This window comes from Arachis ipaensis, chromosome B05 (assembly GCF_000816755.2).
Source record: "Arachis ipaensis cultivar K30076 chromosome B05, Araip1.1, whole genome shotgun sequence".
Lineage (NCBI taxonomy): Eukaryota > Viridiplantae > Streptophyta > Magnoliopsida > Fabales > Fabaceae > Arachis > Arachis ipaensis.
Window position 1 is genome coordinate 53,547,627 of NC_029789.2, and position 22,457 is coordinate 53,570,083.

At 39.4% G+C, this 22,457-nt stretch overlaps 1 protein-coding gene across 1 annotated transcript; it reads left to right on the top strand.

The window, feature by feature from the left end:
* LOC107640607 lies at window positions 1,228–22,045 on the top strand. The gene is made up of 2 exons (XM_016344118.1): window positions 1,228–1,603; window positions 21,498–22,045. Exons 1-2 carry the CDS (start codon window positions 1,228–1,230, stop codon window positions 22,043–22,045), a joined length of 924 nt encoding a protein of 307 aa, XP_016199604.1.

Genomic DNA, 22,457 nt, shown 5'->3' on the forward strand with positions numbered 1-22,457 from the left:
AAGAGGACGAATACTTTGATATAACCATAGAGGATAATATGGAGAACCATCATGAAGAAGAGGTGAACAACAATGTCAGAAGAGGTGGAGCTAACTCTGCTGGACAAGAGAGGAGAGTTTTGGGATCATACATCAACCCAAACCCAGGAAACTGTGGTAGCAGCACTCAAAAGCCAACCATCAATGCCAATAACTTCGAATTGAAGCCCCAGCTCATAACTCTTTTGCAAAACAACTGCTCTTATAGAGGAAGTGCACAAGAAGATCCAAATGAGCATCTCACTAAATTCCAAAGGATGTGTGACACGGTTAAGTCTAATGGTGTTCACCCTGACACCTATAGACTATTACTGTTTCCATTTTCTTTGAGGGATAAAGCATTAAAATGGTCGGAATCATTCCCAAAGGAGAGCTTGAAAACATAGGAAGATGTAATGAGCAAATTCTTGACCAGGTTCTATCCTCCACAAAAGGTCAACAGGCTGAGAACTGAAGTGCAGATGTTCAGACAACTGGATGGTGAGACCATTTATGAAGCCTAGGAGAGATTCAAAGATCTGATGAGGAAATGCCCCCCTGACATGTTTAATGAGTGGGTGCAACTTCATATCTTCTATGAAAGGCTGAATTGTGAATCCAAGAAGGCTGTAGACCACTCATCTTGAGGCTCACTCAACAAGAAAAAGACCATTGAGGAAGCCATTGATGTGATAGAGACAGTGGCTGACAATGAATATTTTTATACCTCAGATAGGAGTAGCAACAAGGGAGTCTTGGAATTGAACCAAATGGATGCAATCCTGGCCCATAACAAGATGATCACCAAGCAGCTTGCTGAATTGACCAAGCAAATGGAGAAGAATCAGGCTACAACCATCCACACTCAACCCTCACCTCAAGAAGAATTGGAAACTAAAGAAGGAGTTAACTGGGAGAAAGCTAATTACCTTGGAAACCCATCCAGGAAAACCAATGATCCTTACTCCAAAACCTATAACTCTGGTTGGAGAAACTACCCAAACTTTGGGTGGGAGAACCAACAAAGCCAAAGCCAAGACCACGGGCCACACAATCCAACCCAGCACAACAACTCCACCCACCAAAACTCCAACCAAAGACCCTACCATACCACACAAGAAGCCTACTCACAGCCATATTACCAAAGCCACAATATCAACTCTAAACACCACAATTTCAACCACCATTCACCACAGGAAAAATGAAAGAATGGCTAGGATGGAAGCAATGCTTGCAAACCTCTGCAAAGAAGTTGAAGACATAAAGAAATTCAAAGAAGAAGAAAGAGTGAACATGAGCAGCAGAGGAGCAGCTCTTAAGAATCTCGAGTCACAGGTGGGATACCAATCTCAAAAAATCCCCAAATCTACTGATAGCTTCCCAAGTGACACTGAGAAGAATCCAAGAGAAGGAACGCAAAAGGTGACATGGGAAGAATGCAAGGCAGTAAGCCTAGCAAGTGAGGAGGTTAGGGAAGAAGAGTTTGAGCAAAGGAATGAAACTGCCCAAGAGAGAGAATCACAAGAGAAACAAGATCTGCAACCATATGTGCCACAAGCACCATTTCCTCAGAGACTAAGGAGAGGTGAGAAAGAAAGATCATTGATGAGCGAAAAATTTATACGCTTTTTGGCATTGTTTTTACATAGTTTTTAGTATGATTTAGTTAGTTTTTAATATATTTTTATTAGTATTTAATTAAAAATCACATTTCTGGACTTTACTATGAGTTTCTGTATTTTTTTGTGATTTCAGGTATTTTCTGGTTGAAATTGAGGTACTTGAGCAAAAATCAGATTCAGAGGTTGACGAAGGACTGCAGATGCTGTTGGATTCTGACCTCTCTGCACTCAAAGTGGATTTTCTAGAGCTACAAAAGTCCAAATGGCGCGCTCTCAATTTCTTTGGAAAGTAGACATCCAGGGCTTTCCAGCAATATATAATAGTCCATACTTTTCCCAAGTTTAGATGATGCAAACTGGCGTTCAACACCAGCTCCCTGTCCTATTCTAGAGTTAAACGCCAGAAACAGGTTGCAAAGCGGAGTTAAACGCCAAAAACAAGTTATAAACTGGCGTTCAACTCCAAGGAAGACCTCTACATGTGAAAGCTTCAATTCTCAGCCCAAGCACACACCAGGTAGGCCCGGAAGTGGATTTCTGCATCATTTACTCATTTTTGTAAACCCTACTAACTAGTCTGATATATATAGGACCTTTTTCTATTGTATTAGACATCTTTGATCAGTTTTATGCTATCTTAGACCTCCATGGGAGGCTGGCCACTCGGCCATGTCTACCCTATTTTCACTTATGTATTTTCAACGGTAGAGTTTCTACACACCATAGATTAAGGGGTGGAGCTCTGCTGTTCCTCATGAATGAATGCAAAGTACTATTGTTTTTCTATTCAACTCAAGCCTATTTCTTCTCTAAGATATTCATTCGCACACAAGAACATGATGAATGTGATGATTATGTGACGCTCATCACCATTCTCTCCTATGAACGCGTGCCTGACAAACACTTCCGTTCTACATGGAAACAAGCCTGAATGTGTATCTCTTAGCCTTCTGATCTATGATCAGAGTCTTCGTGGTATAGGCTAGAATTATTGGCGGCCATTCTTGAGATCCAAAAAGTCTAAACCTTGTCTGTGGTATTCCGAGTAGGATCCGGGAAGGGATGGCTGTGACGAGCTTCAAACTCGCGAGTGCTGGGCATAGTGACAGACGCAAAAGGATTACTGAATCCTATTCCAGCAGGATCGAGAACCGACAGATGATTAGCCATGCGGTGACAGCGCATCTTGGACCATTTTCACTGAGAGGACGGGAAGTAGCCATTGACAATGGTGATGCCCTACATACAGCTTGCCATAGAAAGGAGTATGAAGGATTGGATAAAAGCAGTAGGAAAGTAGAGATTCAGAAGGAACTAAGCATCTCCATACACTTATCTGAAATTCTCACCAATGAATTACATAAGTACATCTATCCTATTTTACGTTTTATTTATCTTTTAATTATTAAAACTCTATAACCATTTGAATCCGCCTGACTGAGATTTACAAGGTGACCATAGCTTGCTTCAAGCCGACAATCTCCATGGGATCGACCCTTACTCACGTAAGGTTTATTACTTGGACGACCCAGTGTACTTGCTGGTTAGTTATGCGGAGTTGTGACAAAGAACTAAGATTATGGACATGCGTATTAAGTTTTTAGCACCGTTACCAAGAAATGAACGATCACGATTTTGCATACCAAGTTTTTGGCGCCGTTGCCGGGGATTGTTCGAGTTTGGACAACTGACTGTTCATCTTGTTGCTCAAATTAGGTAATTTTATTTTAATTTTAAGCTTTTTTTTTATTTTTCTTATTTTTATTTCTATTTTCAAAAAATTTTCAAAAAAATTTTTTTTTCTATAAAATAAATAAATTATTCTATGGCTTCAGAATTTTTAAGAATGAATTCTAGAGTTTTATGAGATATGTTGAAGCCTGGCTAGCTGTAAAGCCATGTCTAAATTCTTTTGGACTGAGGCTTCTTCTTCACATGCTTGAACTATGTATACTAAAGCTTGGCTGGTCATTGGCCATGTCTAGTGTTTTGGACCGGAGCTTTCACTGAAAGCTTGGCTGGCTAGTAAGCCATGTCTAATTCCTGGACTAGAGCTTTAGACTAACATTGCATGATTCCTGGAATTCTCATTAGAAATTTTGAAGTCCTTATTTTTCTTTTTCCAATTAATTTTTGAAAAATAAAAAAAAAATTAATAAAATCATAAAAACCAAAAAAAAAATTTTGATGTTTCTTGTTTGAGTCTTGTGTCAATTTTTAAGTTTGGTGTCAATTGTACATTTTTAATTTTCACTAAAAATTTTCGAAAAATTCATGCATGGTGTTCATCATAATCTTCAAGTTGTTCTTGATGATTTCCCTTGTTTGATCTTTGCATTTTCATGTTTTGTGTCTTTTCTTGTTTTCCATATGCATTTTCAATTTGTTAGTGTCTCAACATTAAAAATTTTTAAGTTTGGTGTCTTGCATGTTTTTCTTTTCTTAAAAATTTTCAAAAATAAGTTCTTGGTGTTCATCTTGACATTCAAAGTATTCTTGATATTCATCTTGACATTCAAAGTGTTCTTGCATGCATTGTGTGTTTTGATTCATAATTTTCATGTTTTGAGTCTTTTTATTATTTTTCTCTTTCTTCATTAAAAATTCAAAAATAAAAAAAATATCTTTCCCTTATTCTCTCATAAATTTTCGAAAATTTGTTTTCAAATTAAATTTCAATCATATCTTTTTCTATTTCAATCATATCTTTTTCAAAACCACCTAACTACTTTTCTCTCTCCTAATTTTCGAAAATCACCAACCTCTTTTTCAAAATTCCTTTTTAATTAACTAATTGTTTTAAATTTTAACTTAGTTTAATTTTATTTTTTTTATTTCGAACTTTAACTTTAATTTTAAATTAAAAACAAAAATATTTTTATTTTATTCTTCCCCCTCTCATCTCCTTCTATTTATTTATTTATCTACTAACACCCCTCTTTCACTCAAAAATTCGAACCCACTCTTCTCCTCTGTGTTCGAATTTTTCTCTTCTCCTTCTTATATTTTTCTCTTCTTATACTTACATAAGGAATCTCTATACTGTGACATAGAGGATTTCATATTTTCTTTTGTGTTCTCTTCTTTTTCATATGAGCAGGAACAAGGATAAGAACATTCTTGTTGAAGCTGACCCTGAACCTGAAAGGACTCTCAAGAGGAAGCTAAGGGAAGCTAAACCACAACTCTCTGGAGAAAATCTGACAGAAATTTTTGAAAAAGAAGGAGACATGGCCGAAAATAACAACAATACCAACAATGCAAGGAAGATGCTTGGTGACTTTACTGCACCAAATTCCAACTTACATGGAAGAAGCATCTCAATCCCTACCATTGGAGCAAACAATTTTGAGCTAAAGCCTCAATTAGTTTCTCTGATGCAACAGAATTGCAAGTTTCATGGACTTCCATTAGAAGATCATTTTCAGTTCTTAACTGAATTCTTGCAGATCTGTGATACTGTTAAGACCAATGGGGTTGATCCTAAGGTCTACAAGCTTATCCTTTTCCTATTTGCTGTAAGAGACAGAGCTAGAATATGGTTGGACTCTCAACCTAAAGACAGCCTGAACTCTTGGGATAAGCTGGTCACGGCTTTCTTAGCCAAGTTCTTTCCTCCTCAAAAGCTTAGTAAGCTTAGAGTGGATGTTCAAACCTTCAAATAGAAAGAAGGTGAATCCCTCTATGAAGCTTGGAAGAGATACAAGCAACTGACCAAAAAGTGTCCTTCTGACATGCTTTCAGAATGGACCATCCTGGATATATTCTATGATGGTCTATCTGAATTATCAAAGATGTCATTGGACCATTCTACAGGTGGATCCATTCACCTAAAGAACATGCCTGCAGAAGCTCAGGAACTCATTGACATGGTTGCAAATAACCAGTTCATGTACACTTCTGAAAGGAATCCTGTGAGTAATGGGAAGCCTCAGAGGAAGGGAGTTCTTGAAATTGATACTATGCATGCCATATTGGCTCAGAATAAAATATTGACTCAGCAAGTCAATATGATTTCTCAGAGTCTGAATGGATTGCAAGCTGCATCCAACAGTACTAAAGAGGCATCTTCTGAAGAAGAAGCCTATGATCCTGAGAACCCTGCAATAGCAGAGGTGAATTACATGGGTGAACCTTATGGAAACACCTATAATCCCTCATGGAGAAATCATCCAAATTTCTCATGGAAGGATCAACAAAAGCCTCAACAAGGCTTTAATAATGGTGGAAGAAACAGGTTTAGCAATAGCAAGCCTTTTCCATCATCCACTCAGCAACAGACAGAGAATTCTGAGCAGAGTCCATCTAGCTTAGCAAATATAGTCTCTGATCTATCTAAGGCCACTCTAAGTTTCATGAATGAAACAAGGTCCTCCATTAGAAATTTAGAGGCACAAGTGGGCCAGCTGAGTAAAAGGGTCACTGAAACTCCTTCTAGTACTCTCCCAAGCAATACAGAAGAGAATCCAAAAAGAGAGTGCAAGGCCATTACGTTACTTGGTGTGGCCAAACCCAGAGAGGAGGAGGAGGGCATGAATCCTAGTGAGGAAGAACTCCTGGGACGTTCACTGGCCAATAAGGAGTTTCCTTTTGAGGAACCAAAGGAATCTGAGGCTCAGCTAGAGATCATAGAGATTCCATTGAACCTCCTTTTACCATTCATGAGCTCTGATGACTATTCCTCTTCTGAAGAAGATGAAGACATTGTTCAATGGCAAGTTGCCCAGTATTTAGGAGCAATCATAAAGCTAAATACCAAGCTATTTGGTAATGAGACTTGGGAAGATGAACCTCCCTTGCTCATCAATGAACTGAATGCATTGGATAGGCAGAAATTACCTCAAAAGAAACAGGATCCTGATAAATTTCTAATTCCCTATAACATAGGCACCATGACCTTTGAGAAGGCTCTGTGTGACCTGGGGTCAGGAATAAACTTAATGCCACTCTCTGTAATAGAGAAACTAAGAATCTTTGAGGTACAGGCTGCCAAATTCTCATTAGAGATGGCAGACAAATCAATGAAACAGGCTTATGGATTAGTAGAGGACTTGCTAGTAAAGGTTGAAGGCCTTTACATCCTGGCTGATTTCATAATCCTAGACACTGGGAAGGATGAGGATGAATCCATCATCCTTGGAAGACCCTTCCTAGCCACAACAAGAGCTGTGATTGATGTGGATAGAGGAGAGTTGGTCCTTCAACTGAATGAGGACTACCTTGTATTTAAAACTCAAGGTTCTCCTTCTGTAACCATAGAGAGGAAGCATGAAAAGCTTCTCTCACTGCAAAGTCAACCAAAGCACCCACAGTCAAACTCTAAGTTCAGTGTTGGGAGGCCACAACCAAACTCTAAGTTTGGTGTTGAACCCCTACATTCAAACTCTAAGTTTGGTGTTAGGAGGTCCCAACAATGCTCTGAATATCTGTGAGGCTCCATGAGAGCTCACTGTCAAGCTATTGACATTAAAGAAGCACTTGTTGGGAGGCAACCCAATGTTATTTAACTATATTTAATTATTTTCCATTTCTATTTTATATTTTTTAGGTTGATGATCATGTGAAGTCACAAAAACTACTGGAAAATCAAAAACAGAATGAAAAACAGTATTAAAAATAGCACACCATGGAGGAAGAGCATTCTGGCGTTTAAATGCCAGAAACAAGCATCTGTCTGGCGTTTAATGCCAGAAACAAGAACCAAGCTGGCGTTTAACGCCAGAAACAAGCATCAACCTGGCGTTAAACGCCAGAAACAGGCTACATTTGGGCGTTTAACGCCAAAAACAGGCAGCAGTCTGGCGTTAAACGCCAGTATTGCATACAAAGGGCGTTTTGCACGCCTAATTGGAGCAGGGATGCTAAGTCCTTGACCCCTCAGAATCTGTGGACCCCATAGGATCTGTGGACCCCACAGGATCCCCACCTACCCTTCACCAATCACCTCCATACCTCTTCCCCAAATACCCTAAACCATTCACATCCATCCACCCTTCCCCATAAACCCCACCTACCTCCAAAATTCAAATTCATCTCCCACCCAAACCCAACCCCATGACCGAACCCTAAACCTCCCCCCACTTCTATATAAACCCCTCATTCCTTCTTCATTTTCACATAACACAACCCTCTCTTCTTCTCCTTGGCCGAATACACACCTCTCTCCCTCTCCTCTATTTTTTCTTCTTCTTCTCCTTCTTCCTTTCTTCTTCTGCTCGAGGACGAGCAAACATTTTAGGTTTGGTGTGGTAAAAGCATTGCTTTTGTTTTTCCATAACCATTAATGGCACCTAAGGCTAGAGAAACCTCAAGAAAGAGGAAAGGGAAGGCAATTACTTCCACCTCTGAGTCATGGGAGATGGAGAGATTCATCTCAAAGGTCCATCAAGACCACTTCTATGAAGTTGTGGCCAAGAAGAAAGTGATCCCTGAGGTTCCTTTCAAGCTCAAAAAGAATGAGTATCCGGAGATCCGACATGAGATCCGAAGAAGAGGTTGGGAAGTTCTCACCAACCCCAGTCAACAAGTCGGGATCTTAATGGTTCAAGAGTTCTATGCAAACGCATGGATCACTAGGAACCATAATCAAAGTGTGAACCCGAATCCAAAGAATTGGCTTACAATGGTTCGGGGGAATACTTAGATTTCAGTCCGGAAAATGTAAGGTTGGTGTTCAACTTGCCAATGATGCAAGAAAACGCACGCCCCTACACTAGAAGGGTCAACTTTGATCAAAGGTTGGACCAAGTCCTCATGGACATATGTGTGGAAGGAGCTCAATGGAAAGTTGACTCAAGAGGCAAGCCGGCTCAATTGAGAAGACTGGACCTTAAGCCTGTAGCTAGAGGATGGTTGGAGTTCATTCAACGCTTAATCATTCCTACTAGCAACCGGTCTGAAGTTACTATAGACTAGGCCATCATGATCCATAGTATCATGATTGGGGAGGAAGTGAAAGTTCATGAGATTATACCTCAAGAACTCTACAAGGTGGCTGACAAGTCCTCCACTTTGGCAAGGTTAGCCTTTCCTCACCTCATTTGTCACCTCTGCAATTCAGCTGGAATTGGCATAGAGGGAGACATCCTCATTGATGAGGACAAGCCCATCACCAAGAAAAGGATGGAGCAAATAAGAGATCATGGACCTCAACAAGAGCATGAGGAAATTCCTCACCATGAAATCCCTGAGATGCCTCAAGGGATGCACTTCCCTCCACGAAACTATTGAGAGGAAATCAACACTTCCCTAGGAGAATTAAGTTCCAACATGGGACAACTAAGGATGGAACACCAAGAGCACTCCATCATTCTCCATGATATTAGAGAAGATCAAAGAGCTATGAGGGAGGAGCAACAAAGACAAGGAAGAGACATAGAGGAGCTCAAGAACACCATTGGTTCTTCAAGAGGAAGAAGACGCCACCCTCACTAAGGTGGACCCATTCCTTAATCTCCTTGTTCTTATTTTCCTGTTTTTTGGTTTTTGAGCCTTATGTTTTATTTATGTACTTGTCTTTACTATATGATCATTAGTGTCTAAGTGTCTATGTCTTAAAGCTATGAATGTCCTATGAATCCATCACATCTATTAAATGAAAAATGTTCTTAAAACAAAAGAACAAGAAGTACATGGTTTCGAATTCATCCTTGAAATTAGTTTAATTATTTTGATGTGGTGACAATACTTTTTGTTTTCTAAATAAATGCTTGAACAGTGCATATGTCTTTTGAATTTGTTGTTTATGAATGTTAAAATTATTGGCTCTTGAAAGAATGGTGAAAAAGGAGAAGTGTTATTTGATAATCTGAAAAATCATAAAATTGATTCTTGAAGCAAGAAAAAGCAGTGAATACAAAAGCTTGCGAAAAAAAAAGAGAAAAGAAAAATGGCAAAAAAAAAGGGAAAGAAAAAGAAAAAGCAAGCAGAAAAAGCTAAAAGCTCTTTAAACCAAAAGGCAGGAGCAAAAAGCCAATAGCCCTTAAAACAAAAAGGCAAGGGTAAAAAGGATCCAAGGCTTTGAGCATTAATGGATAGGAGGGCCTAAAGGAATAAAATCCTGGCCTAAGCGGCTAAACCAAGCTGTCTGGTGCATGAAATTGGAAATCACAGTTCTTCACAAATTCGCACAACTAACCAGCAAGTGCACTGGGTCGTCCAAGTAATACCTTACGTGAGTAAGGGTTGATCCCACGGAGATTGTTGGCTTGAAGCAATCTATGGTTATCTTGTAACTCTTAGTCAGGAAAACAATAAAATAATTCACTTATCAAATTTGATTGCAAGGAATAAAAGGGCAGAACACAAATTATACTTGTATGCAATGATGGAGAATATGTTGGAGTTTTGGAGATGCTTTGTCTTCTGAAATTCTGCTTTCCTCTGTTTCTGATTCACGCACGCATGTCCTCCTATGGCAAGCTATGTGTTGGTGGATCACCGTTGTTAATGGCTACCATCCATCCTTCTAGTGAAAAGGGTCCAGGTGCGCTGTCACCACACGGCTAATCATCTGCAGGTTCTCAATCGTACCGGAATAGGATTTACTATCCTTTTGCATCTGTGACTACGCCCAGCACTCGTGAGTTTGAAGCTCGTCACAGTCATTCAATCCCTGAATCCTACTCGGAATACCACATACAAGGTTTAGACTTTCTGGATTCTCTTGAATGCTGCCATCAATCTAGCTTATACCACGAAGATTCCGATTAAGAGATCTAAGAGATATTCATTCATTCTACAGTGGAACGTAAGTGGTTGTCAGGCACGCGTTCGTGGAGGAATGATGATGATTGTCACGTTCATCACATTCATATTGAAGTGCGAATGGATATCTTAGATAGGAACACGCATGTTTGAATGGAAAACAAAAATACTTGCATTATTTCATCGAGACACAGCAGAGCTCCTCACCCCAACAATAGAGTTTAGAGACTCATGCCGTCAAAAGGTACAAAGTTTAGATCTAAAATGTCATGAGATACAAAATAAATCTCTAAAAGTTGTTTAAATACTAAACTAGTAACCTAGGTTTACAGAAAATGAGTAAACTATGATAGATGGTGTAGAAATCCACTTCTGGGGCCCACTTGGTGCGTGCTGGGGCTGAGACTTAAGCTTCTCACGTGCATGGGCTGTTTTGGGCGTTCAACGCCAGGTTGTAACCTGTTTCTGGCGTTGAACTCCAACTTGTAACTTGTTTCTGGCGCTGGACGCCAGACTGCAACATGGAACTGGCGTTGAACGCCAGTTTACGTCGTCTATCCTTGGGTAAAGTATGGACAATTATATATTACTGAAAAGCCCTGGATGTCTACTTTCCAACGCAATTGGAAGCGCGCCAGTTGGACTTCTGTAGCTCCAGAAATTCCATTCCGAGTGCAGAGAGGTCAGAATCCAACAGCATCAGCAGTCCTTTTTCAGCCTGAATCAGATTTTTGCTCAGCTCCCTCAATTTCAGCCAGAAAATACCTGAAATTACAGAAAAACACACAAACTCATAGTAAAGTCCAGAAATATGAATTTTTCCTAGAAACTAATGAAAATAAACGAAAAACTAACTAAAACATACTAAAAACTATATGAAATTAACCCCAAAAAGCATATAAAATATCCACTCATCACAACACCAAACTTAAACTGTTGCTTGTCCCCAAGCAACTAGATAAATAAAATAGACTACTAATAAGTCAAGAAGCAATAATATCTCAGAGTTTTTGAGTGAAGCTTAGATTCTAATTAGATGAGCGGGACTAGTAGCTTTTTGCTTCCTAATAGTTTTGGCATCTCACTTTATCCATTGAAGCTCAGAGTGATTGGCATCTATAGGAACTTAGAATGCAGATAGTGTTGTTGATTCTCCTATTTCAGTATGATGATTCTTGAACACAGCTACTTTATGAGTCTTGGCCGTGGCCCTAAGCACTTTGTTTTCCAGTATTACCACCGGATACATAAATTCCACAGACACATAATTGGGTGAACCTTTTCCGATTGTGACTCAGCTTTGCTAAAGTCCCCAATTAGAGGTGTCCAGGGTTCTTAAGCACACTCTTCTTTTTGCATTGGACCTTGACTTTAACCGCTCAGTCTCAAGTTTTCACTTGACACCTTCACGCCACAAGCACATGGTTAGGGACAGCTTGGTTTAGCCGCTTAGGCCAGGATTTTATTCCTTTAGGCCCTCCTATCCACTGATGCTCAAAGCCTTGGGATCCTTTTTATTTACCCTTGCCTTTTGGTTTTAAGGGTTATTGGCTTTTTGCTCTTGCCTCTTGGTTTTAAGAGCTTTGGCTTTTTCTGCTTGCTTTTTCTTTTTCTTTCTCTATATATATATATTTTTTTTTTCTGCAAGGTTTTGTATTCACTGCTTTTTCTTGCTTCAAGAATCATTTTTATGATTTTTCAGATTATCAATAACATGTCTCAAGTTCATCATTCTTTCAAGAGCCAACATATTTAACAGTCTTAAACATCAAATTCAAAAGACATATGCTCTGTTCAAGCATTCATTCAGAAGACAGAAAGCATTGCCACCACATGCAAATAATTAGAATTTTTCTTATTAAAAACTTGAAAAATGTTGCCTCTTATTCTAAAGAAATTTTTCTATTTTATTCATGTTTAATGATGATGATAAAATTAAATTATAGCTTAATTGGAGATAAAATAAAAAATATAGATACTAATTACTACTATATGACTCCTAAGGTAAAACTAAAATAAAAATAGTTATCACAAAGTTAAGGCTAAGATTGGAATCTAACAACCTTTGTTCTGGGAAGTGGATGTTCCTCTAATCTGCGGGGTGCTTGGTCCTTCAAGAGATAATTTCTGGCGCTTTAATTCCCTTAAATCACGCCCTTGCTCCTCCTGTTCTTTAACCAAATAGCAAAGAATGCTACTTTGTTCCTTCTGTTCTTTCTTTATTTGTTCCATAGCTTCTTGCATTTTGGTAATATATGTTTCAAGATACTCCCAGTATTCAGATTGAGGGATTTCTGGGAGAATTTCCTGTGTTCTCTTCTTGATGGGGGCATCCTGTGCTTGTTGTTTTTCCATTGATGCTTTGGTGATTGGCCGCTCAACTGAGATATACTCAGTTATTCCCATCCTTACTCTAGTGTCCTTGCAGAGCATAGAAATCAAGCTTGGATAAGCCAACCTGGCATCTTTGGAATTTTTGTTTGCAATTTTGTAAAATTCAGTTGAAATCAGTTGATGAACTTCCACTTCTTTTCCCATCATGACGCAATGGATCATCACTGCTCTTCTAATAGTGACTGCAGAACGGTTGCTAGTGGGCAGCAGAGAATGCCCAATGAAGTCCAGCCATCCTCTGGCGACTGGTTTGAGATCTTCTCTTTTGAGTTGATTTGGGACACCCTTCGTGCTGGTGGTCCACCTGGCTCCAGGGATACATATATCCTCTAGAATCTTATCCAGGCCCTTGTCTGTTCTCATCATTCTCCTATTGAAGGAGTCTGGATCATCTTTCAGCTGAGGTAGCTTTAAGATCTCCCTGATCTTGTCAGGATGGGTATGAACAATCTTTTCTCTGACCAAGGTCCGATAGTCATAGAGAGCAGATCCAGATAGTCTTTGCTTGTATGTTTGCCACATATTAGCATAGAACTCCTGGACCATATTCCTTCCCACTTTCGTTTTAGGATTAGCTAAGATCTCCCAGTTCCTGATTCGAATTTGCTCCTGGATCTCCGGATATTTGTCTTCTTTCAGATTGAATCTAACTTCCGGGATCACTGATCTTAGACCCATTATTTTGTAATAATGGTCTGAATGTTCTTTAGTTAAGAACTTCCCTTGATTCCAAAGTGGTTTTGGAACACTCTCTTTCTTGCCTCTTGGAGTGGGTTGTTTTCCTTTAAGAGCCGTGATCTTAGTGGGTATGGTTTAGTAATCACGGATATACACACCAAACTTAGAGGTTTGCTTGTCCTCAAGCAAAAGAAAAGAAAGGAGAGGGATAGAAGGAGAGCTAGTGTAGGATGGTGGATGAGAGAAAGGAGGCCGAATGGGTTTTTAAAAGGGAGGGGGGGTTTTCGAAAATAGGGAGAAAGATAAGATAGAAGATATGATTTTAAAAAAGATATAAGTATGATAAGAAAAGATATAATTTAAAATTGAAAAGATATGAAAGATATTTGAAAAAGATAAAATTGGATTTTTGAAAAAGATAATATGGAGATTTGAAAAAGATATTGATTAGTTGAAAATATTTTTGAATGAAAAGAGATAGATTTGTTTTGAAAATTTTGAAAAAGAGTTGAATTGGATTGAAAAAAAGGATTTATGCTTATGGATTAAGATACATTTAATATTTTTAAAGAAGGGTTTTTAGAAATTAGGGATTTTAGAAATCAGGGTTTGTAACATGTTAATGCAATAATTAATGAATTGAGACATGAAAATTAAGGTTAAGATGAAAAATATGAAGAAAAAACGAATTTACCTCCTCCCCACCATCCTGGCGTTTCAACGCCCAAACGCTGCATGTTTTGGGCGTTCAACGCCCAACTGCTGCTTCTCCTGGGCGTTCAACGCCCAGCTGTTTCTTCTTTCAGGCGTTAAACGCCAGGAACTCCTTTGTCACTGGGCGTTTTTCTGAACGCCCAGGACGCTGTAAATCTGGTGTTAAACGCCCAGAAGGAGCTTCTTTCTGGCGTTCAACACCCAGTGGATGCTTCTTTTGGGCGTTGAACGCCCAAAACATAGTTTTTGAGTATGATGGTGGGAAAGGTCCTATGAAGTCAATTCCCCATACGTCAAACAACTCAATCTCCAAGATTCCTTGTTGAGGCATGGCGTAACCATGAGGCAGATTACCAGCTCTTTGGCAACTGTCACAGTTACGTACAAACTCTCGGGAATCTCTATAGAGTGTGGGCCAATATAAGCCACATTGGAGGACCTTGATGGCTGTTCGCTCACCTCCGAAATGGCCTCCATATTGTGATTCATGGCAATTCCATAGGATCCTCTGTGCTTCTTCTCTAGGCACACACCTACGGATTATTCCATTTGCACATCTCTTGAAGAGATAGGGTTCATCCCACAAGTAGTACTTTGCATCAGTGATTAATTTTTTCTTTTGTTGCCTGTTGTACTCTTTGGGTATGAACCTTGCAGCTTTATAGTTTGCAATGTCTGCAAACCATGGTGTTTCCTGAATGGCAAATAATTGCTCCTCCGGAAAAGTCTCAGAGATCTAAAGAGAGGATTGGGATGTCCCTTCTACTGGCTCTATCCGGGACAGATGATCAGCCACTTGGTTCTCTGTCCCTTTTCTGTCTCTTATTTTTATATCAAACTCTTGCAGAAGCAACACCCATCTGATGAGCCTGGGTTTTGAATCCTGCTTTGTGAGTAGATATTTAAGAGCAGTATGGTCAGTATACACAATCACTTTTGATCCTACTAAGTATGATCTGAACTTGTCAATGGCATAAACCACTGCAAGCAATTCTTTTTCTGTGGTTGTGTAATTTTTCTGGGCGTCATTTAAAATGCGGCTAGCATAATAAATGACATGCAGAAGCTTGTCATGCCTCTGATCCAATACTGCACCAATGGCGTGATCACTAGCATCACACATTAGCTCAAATGGTAATGTCCAATCTGGTGCAGAAATAACTGGTGCTGTGACCAGCTTGGCTTTCAGCATTTCAAACGCCTGCAGACACTCTGTGTCAAACACAAATGACATGTCAGCAGCTAGCAGATTGCTCAGAGGTTTTGCATTTTTTGAAAAATCCTTTATAAACCTCCTATAGAATCCTGCATGCCCCAGAAAGCTTCTGATTGCCTTAACATTGACAGGTGGTGGTAATTTTTCAATTTCCTCTATTTTTGCTTGATCCACCTCTATTCCCTTGTTTGAAATTTTATGCCCAAGGACAATCCCTTCAGTCACCATAAAGTGACATTTTTCCCAGTTTAAAACCAGGTTGGTCTCTTGGCATCTTTTCAGAACTAGTTTCAGGTGATCAAGACAAGAGCTGAATGAGTCTCCATATACTGAGAAGTCATCCATGAAGACTTCCAAAAATTTTTCCACCATATCAGAGAAAATAGAGAGCATGCATTTCTGGAAGGTTGCAGGCGCATTACACAGCCCAAACGGCATCTTTCTATAAGCAAACACTCCAGATGGACATGTGAATGCTGTTTTCTCTTGATCCTGGGGATCTACTACAATCTGATTATAGCCTGAGTAGCCATCCAAAAAGCAGTAATAATCATGACCTGACAGTCTTTCTAGCATCTGGTCTATGAATGGTAAAGGAAAATGATCCTTTCTGGTGGTTGTATTGAGTCTTCTGTAGTCAATACACATGCGCCACCCTGTAACTGTTCTTGTGGGAACCAGTTCATTCTTTTCATTATGAACCACTGTTATGCCTCCCTTTTTGGGGACAACTTGAACAGGGCTCACCCAGGGGCTATCAGAAATAGGATAAATAATCTCAGCCTCCAGTAATTTGGTGACCTCTTTCTGCACCACTTCCTTCATGGCTGGATTTAGCTGCCTCTGTGGTTGAACCACTGGTTTGGCATTATCCTCCAATAAGATTTTGTGCATGCATCTAGCTGGGCTTATGCCCTTAAAGTCACCTATGGACCACCCAAGAGCTGTCTTGTGTGTCCTTAGCACTTGAATCAGTGCTTCCTCTTCCTGTGGATTTAAAGCAGAGCTTATGATCACTGGAAAAGTGTCACCTTCTCCCAGAAATGCATATTTCAGGGATGGTGGTAATGGTTTGAGCTCGGGTTTAGGAGGTTTTCCTCTTCCAGAGGAAATTTCAGAGGCTCTTTCATTTCCTCTGAATCCTCCAAATTAGGCTGAACATCTTTAAAGATGTCCTCCAACTCTGATTCAAGACTCTCAGCCATGTTGATCTCTTCTACCAAAGAGTCAATAAGATCAACTTTTATGTAGTCTTTTGATGTGTCTGGATGCTGCATGGCTTTGACAGCATTCAACTTAAACTCATCCTCATTGACTCTCAGGGTTATTTCCTCCTGTTGGACATCAATGAGAGTTCGTCCAGTTGCTAGGAAGGGTCTTCCTAGAATGAGAGTAGCACTCTTGTGCTCCTCCATTTCCTTCTTATGACTCAAGATTTCTTTCATGAACTTGGCATTAGAAGGTATTTGCTCAAGTGCCTCTGCAAATGGAATCTTTATTTCAAGAGTCCTGAGATAATCTGCAAAGCGAGCAAATTGCTTATCCTGCTCCTCTTGGCGGAGTTTTTGAGGATAAGGTATCTTGGCTTTATATTCCTCAACCTTAGTTGATGTAGGTTTATTTCCTACAGAAGTGGTTGAAGAAGCCTTTTTAGATGGGTTGTCATCAGCACTTGTGTGTGTCTGATCCCTCACTGGCAATTGAGTGCCAGAGTTAGAAGCTGGAGTGACGTTAGACGCCAGCTCCTCATCTGTTCCTGGCGTCTGAACGCCAGAACTGTGCTTCTTTTGGGCATTCAACGCCAGATCCTTGCTTGTTTCTGGCGTTGAACGCCAGTCCTGAGCATGGTCTGGGCGTTCAGCGCCAGCCTTCCACCCAATTTCTGGCATTTTGGCGCCAGAATTATTTTTCCCTAGGCTCTTACTATCCTTAGGTGGATTTTGGGTGGTTTGCTCATTTCTTGGCTTCTTGCTGCCTTGAGGTGGGGTATTTAATGTCTTCCCACTTCTTAATTAAACTGCTTGGCATTCTTCTGTTATTTGTTTTGACAGCTGCTGCTTTGTTTGCTTCAATTGTTCTTCCATATTTATATTAGCCATCCTTGTCTCTTGTAGTCTATCCTTGAATTCGGCTAACTGCTTTGTTAGAAAGTCCAATTGCTGATTGAATTCAGTAGCTTGTTTTACAGGACTGAGTTCAACAGTTACTGTTTTAGCCTTTATTTTGAAAATAAAATAAATTAAAATAAATAAAAATGGGTGAATATTTTCGAAAAAAAAAATGAGGAGAGAGAGTGGGGTTAGGAAATTTTGAAAAGAATATGATGATTTTTGAAAAAGGTTTTAAATTTTGAAATAAAAATCTGAATTTTAAAGGTAAATTTTGAAAATTTTCTTTAAAATAGAGAGAGAATATATTTTTGAATTTAAAGAGGAGAGAGAAAAACAATAAGATAGCACAAGATTTAAAATTTTTTAGATCTAATGCTCCTTGTTTTCGAAAATTTTGGAAGGAAAACACCAAGGAACACCAAACTTAAAAATTTTAAGATCAAGACACAAGGAAAACTCAAGAACACTTTGAAGACTCACAAGAGCACAAGAACATGAAGAAAGAACACCAAACTTAAAATTTTTAGAAAACCAAACTAAAATTTTCGAAAAACAAAGAAAAATCAACAAGAAAACACCAAACTTAAAGTTTGGCACAAGATTTATTCAAAGAAAAATTATTTTTGACAAAGATTTTAAAAATAGGATAGCCAATTACTAAGAACATAAGCACCACGCTCTAGCTAATTGAGCTATAAATTTAAAGTGTTTTAATGAGGTATAAATAATAAAAGACTCTAAACCAAAAAGAAAAATTTTTCCTAATCTAAGCAACAAAATAAACCGTCAGTTGTCCAAACTCAAACAACCCCCGGCAACGGCGCCAAAAACTTGGTGCACGAAATTGGAAATCACAGTTCTTCACAAATTCGCACAACTAACCAGCAAGTGCACTGGGTCGTCCAAGTAATACCTTACGTGAGTAAGGGTCGATCCCACGGAGATTGTTGGCTTGAAGCAATCTATGGTTATCTTGTAACTCTTAGTCAGGAAAACAATAAAATATTGTCACGTTCATCACCTTCATATTGAAGTGCGAATGGATATCTTAGATAGGAACACGCATGTTTGAATGGAAAACAGAAATACTTGCATTAGTTCATCGAGACATAGCAGAGCTCCTCACCCCCAACAATGGAGTTTAGAGACTCATGCCATCAAAAGGTACAAAGTTTAGATCTAAAATGTCATAAGATATAAAATAAATCTCTAAAAGTTGTTTAAATACTAAACTAGTAACCTAGGTTTACAGAAAATGAGTAAACTATGATAGATGGTGTAGAAATCCACTTCTGGGGCCCACTTGGTGTGTGCTGGGGCTGAGACTTAAGCTTCTCACGTGCATGGGCTGTTTTGGGCGTTCAACGCCAGGTTGTAACCTGTTTCTGGCGTTGAACTCCAACTTGTAACTTGTTTCTGGCGCTGGACGCCAGACTGCAACATGGAACTGGCGTTGAACGCCATTTTACGTCGTCTATCCTTGAGCAAAGTATGAACTATTATATATTGCTGGAAAGCCCTGGATGTCTACTTTCCAACGCAATTGGAATCGCGCCATTTGGACTCCTGTAGCTCCAGAAATTCTATTCCGAGTGTAGAGAGGTCAGAATCCAACAGCATCAACAATCCTTTTTCAGCCTGAATCAGATTTTTGCTCAGCTCCCTCAATTTCAGCCAGAAAATACCTGAAATTACAGAAAAACACACAAACTCATAGTAAAGTCCAGAAATATGAATTTTGCCTAGAAACTAATGAAAATAAACTAAAAACTAACTAAAACATACTAAAAACTATATGAAATTAACCCCAAAAAGCGTATAAAATATCCGCTCATCACTGTCCCTAACCATGTGCTTGTGGCGTGAAGGTTTCAAGCCAAAAGCTTGAGACTGAGCGCTTAAAGTCAAGGTCCAAAGCAGAAAAAAAAAGAGTGTGCTTAAGAACCCTGGACATCTCTAATTAGGGACTTTAGCAAAGCTGAGTCACAATCTGAAAAGGTTCACCCAGTTATGTGTCTGTGGCATGTATGTATCCGGTGGTAATACTGGAAAACAAAGTGCTTAGGGCCAGTGCCAAGACTCATCAAGTAGCTGTGTTCAAGAATCAACATACTGAACTAGGAGAATCAATAACACTATCTAAATTCTAAGTTCCTATAGATGCCAATCATTCTGAACTTCAATGGATAAAGTGAGATGCCAAAACTATTCAAGAGGCAAAAAGCTACTAGTCCCGCTCATCTGATTGCAGCTAAGTTTCATTGATATTTTGGAATTTATAGTATATTCTCTTCTTTTTATTCTATTTGATTTTTAGTTACTTGGGGACAAGCAACAATTTAAGTTTGGTGTTGTGATGAGCGGATAATTTATACGCTTTTTAGCATTGTTTTTACATAGTTTTTGGTATGATTTAGTTAGTTTTTAATATATTTTTATTAGTATTTAATTAAAAATCACATTTCTGGACTTTACTATGAGTTTGTGTGTTTTTCTGTGATTTCAGGTATTTTCTGGCTGAAATTGAGGGACTTGAGCAAAAATCAGATTCAGAGGTTGAAGAAGGACTGCAGATGCTGTTGGATTCTGACCTCCCTGCAATCAAAGTGGATTTTCTGGAGCTACAAGAGTCCAAATGGCACGATCTCAATTGCGTTGGAAAGTAGACATCCAGGGCTTTCCAGCAATATATAATAGTTCATACTTTGCCCAAGTTTAGATGACGCAAACTGGCGTTCAACGCCAGCTTTTTGCCCTATTCTGGAGTTAAACGCCAGAAACAGGTTGCAAAGCAGAGTTAAACGCCAGAAACAAGTTACAAATTGGCGTTCAACTCCAAGGAAGATCTCTACACGTGAAAGCTTCAATGCGCAGCTCAAGCACACACCAAGTGGGCTTAGAAGTGGATTTCTGCATCATTTACTCATTTCTGTAAATCCTAGTAACTAGTCTGATATATATAGGACCTTTTTCTATTGTATTAGACATCTTTGATCAGTTTTATGCTATCTTAGACCTCCATGGGAGGCTGGCCACTCGGCCATGTCTACCCTATTTTCACTTATGTATTTTCAACGGTAGAGTTTCTACACACCATAGATTAAGGTGTGGAGCTCTGCTGTTCCTCATGAATTAATGCAAAGTACTATTGTTTTTCTATTCAACACAAGCCTATTTCTTTTCTAAGATATTCATTTGCACACAAGAACATGATGAATGTGATGATTATGTGACGCTCATCACCATTCTCACCTATGAACGCGTGCCTGACAAACACTTCCGTTTTACATGGAAACAAGCCTGAATGTGTATCTCTTAGCCTCCTGATCTATGATCAGAGTCTTCGTGGTATAGGCTAGAATTATTGGCGGCCATTCTTGAGATCTAGAAAGTCTAAACCTTGTCTGTGGTATTCCGAGTAGGATCCGGGAAGGGATGGCTGTGACGAGCTTCAAACTCGCGAGTGCTGGGCGTAGTGACAGACGCAAAAGGATTACTGAATCCTATTCTAGCAGGATCAAGAACCGACAGATGATTAGCTGTGCGGTGATAGCGCATCTTGGACAATTTTCACTGAGAGGACAGGAAGTAGCCATTGACAATGGTGATGCCCTACATACAGCTTGCCATAGAAAGGAGTATGAAGGATTGGATGAAAGCAGTAGGAAAGCAGAGATTCAGAAGGAACTAAGCATCCCCATACGCTTATCTGAAATTCTCACCAATGAATTACATAAGTACCTCTATCCTATTTTGCGTTTTATTTATCTTTTAATTATTAAAACTCTATAATCATTTGAATCTGCCTGACTGAGATTTACAAGGTGAGCATAGCTTGCTTCAAGCCGACAATCTCTGTGGGTTCGACCCTTACTCACGTAAGGTTTATTACTTGGATGACCCAGTGCACTTGCTGGTTAGTTGTACAGAGTTGTGTCAAAGAACTAAGATTATGGACGTGCGTATTAAGTTTTTAGCGCCGTTACCAAGAAATGAACGATCATAATTTTTCATACCAATCATATTCAAGATTCCTAGATATGTTTGCATCTCTCAGTGTCAACATTCCCTACCTCGAAGTCCTCAAACAGATGCCTACGTTTGTCAAGTGGATGAAGGAGCTACTAGCCAGGAAGAGTAACCTGAGAGGTGGCCAAACAGTGGTGATGAACAAGGAATGCAGTGCTCTCATTCAGAAAGACTTACTCCTGAAGAAAAAAGATCCAGGAAGCTTTCATATTCCCTGTATCATAGGAGAAACAAAAATTGACAGAGGATTTTGTGATCTAGTTGCTAGCATAAATGTAATGCCTCTATCTCTTATGAAGAAGTTGCAAGTCCATGAGGTGAAATCCACTAATATCATCATACAATTGGCTGATAAAACTCAGAAGCAGGCTGAAGAAATAGTGGAAAATGTGTTGGTAAAAGTGGGAAACTACTACCTCCCCACATATTTCGTTGTTCTGGACATGGAGGAGAGCTACCTCCATCCAACTATTCTGGGGAGACCATTTCTAGCTACTGGTCGATCACTCATTGATGTAGAACAAGGAGAGTTGATACTGAGTGTACATGATGAGTAGCTCACTTTCCGGGCCTTCAAGCCCGTGCATGAATGTGCACAAGAGAGCAGGCAATCAAAGGAGGAATGTAGTGAGATCTCGCTGCATGAAAACAGCAATGAACCACCATGCAAGCATCAGGAGCTCAACTCGAAAGCTCAACAAGAAACTCAAGAGATGAAGCAAAAAATGGGGTTCAAGAAAGAACCGAAACCACAAGAGCTGAGAGAAGTAGCTAACAAGAAACTCCCTGGCACAACAAGAGTCAATGGGGCACTGATGAATGGAATTGTTGATGGTTTAGAATTCTCAAATGAAAGCTCGTTGCAATATAGTTTCTAAACCAACATCAATCCTTTCATACAAAAATTTGTTTGTCACTAAAACAAACCCCTAAAATCTATAAACCGAAGTATTGAACCTCGGGTCGTTC

What these genes read in the sequence shown, in the direction of transcription:
- LOC107640607 (XM_016344118.1), top strand. Translation starts at nt 1,228, where the DNA reads ATGGCTAGGATGGAAGCAATGCTTGCAAACCTCTGCAAAGAAGTTGAA. An exon ending in TCCTCAGAGACTAAGGAGAG is followed by an intron (nt 1,604 to 21,497) that starts GTGAGAAAGAAA and finishes CAAGATTCCTAG; the next exon opens with ATATGTTTGCATCTCTCAGT.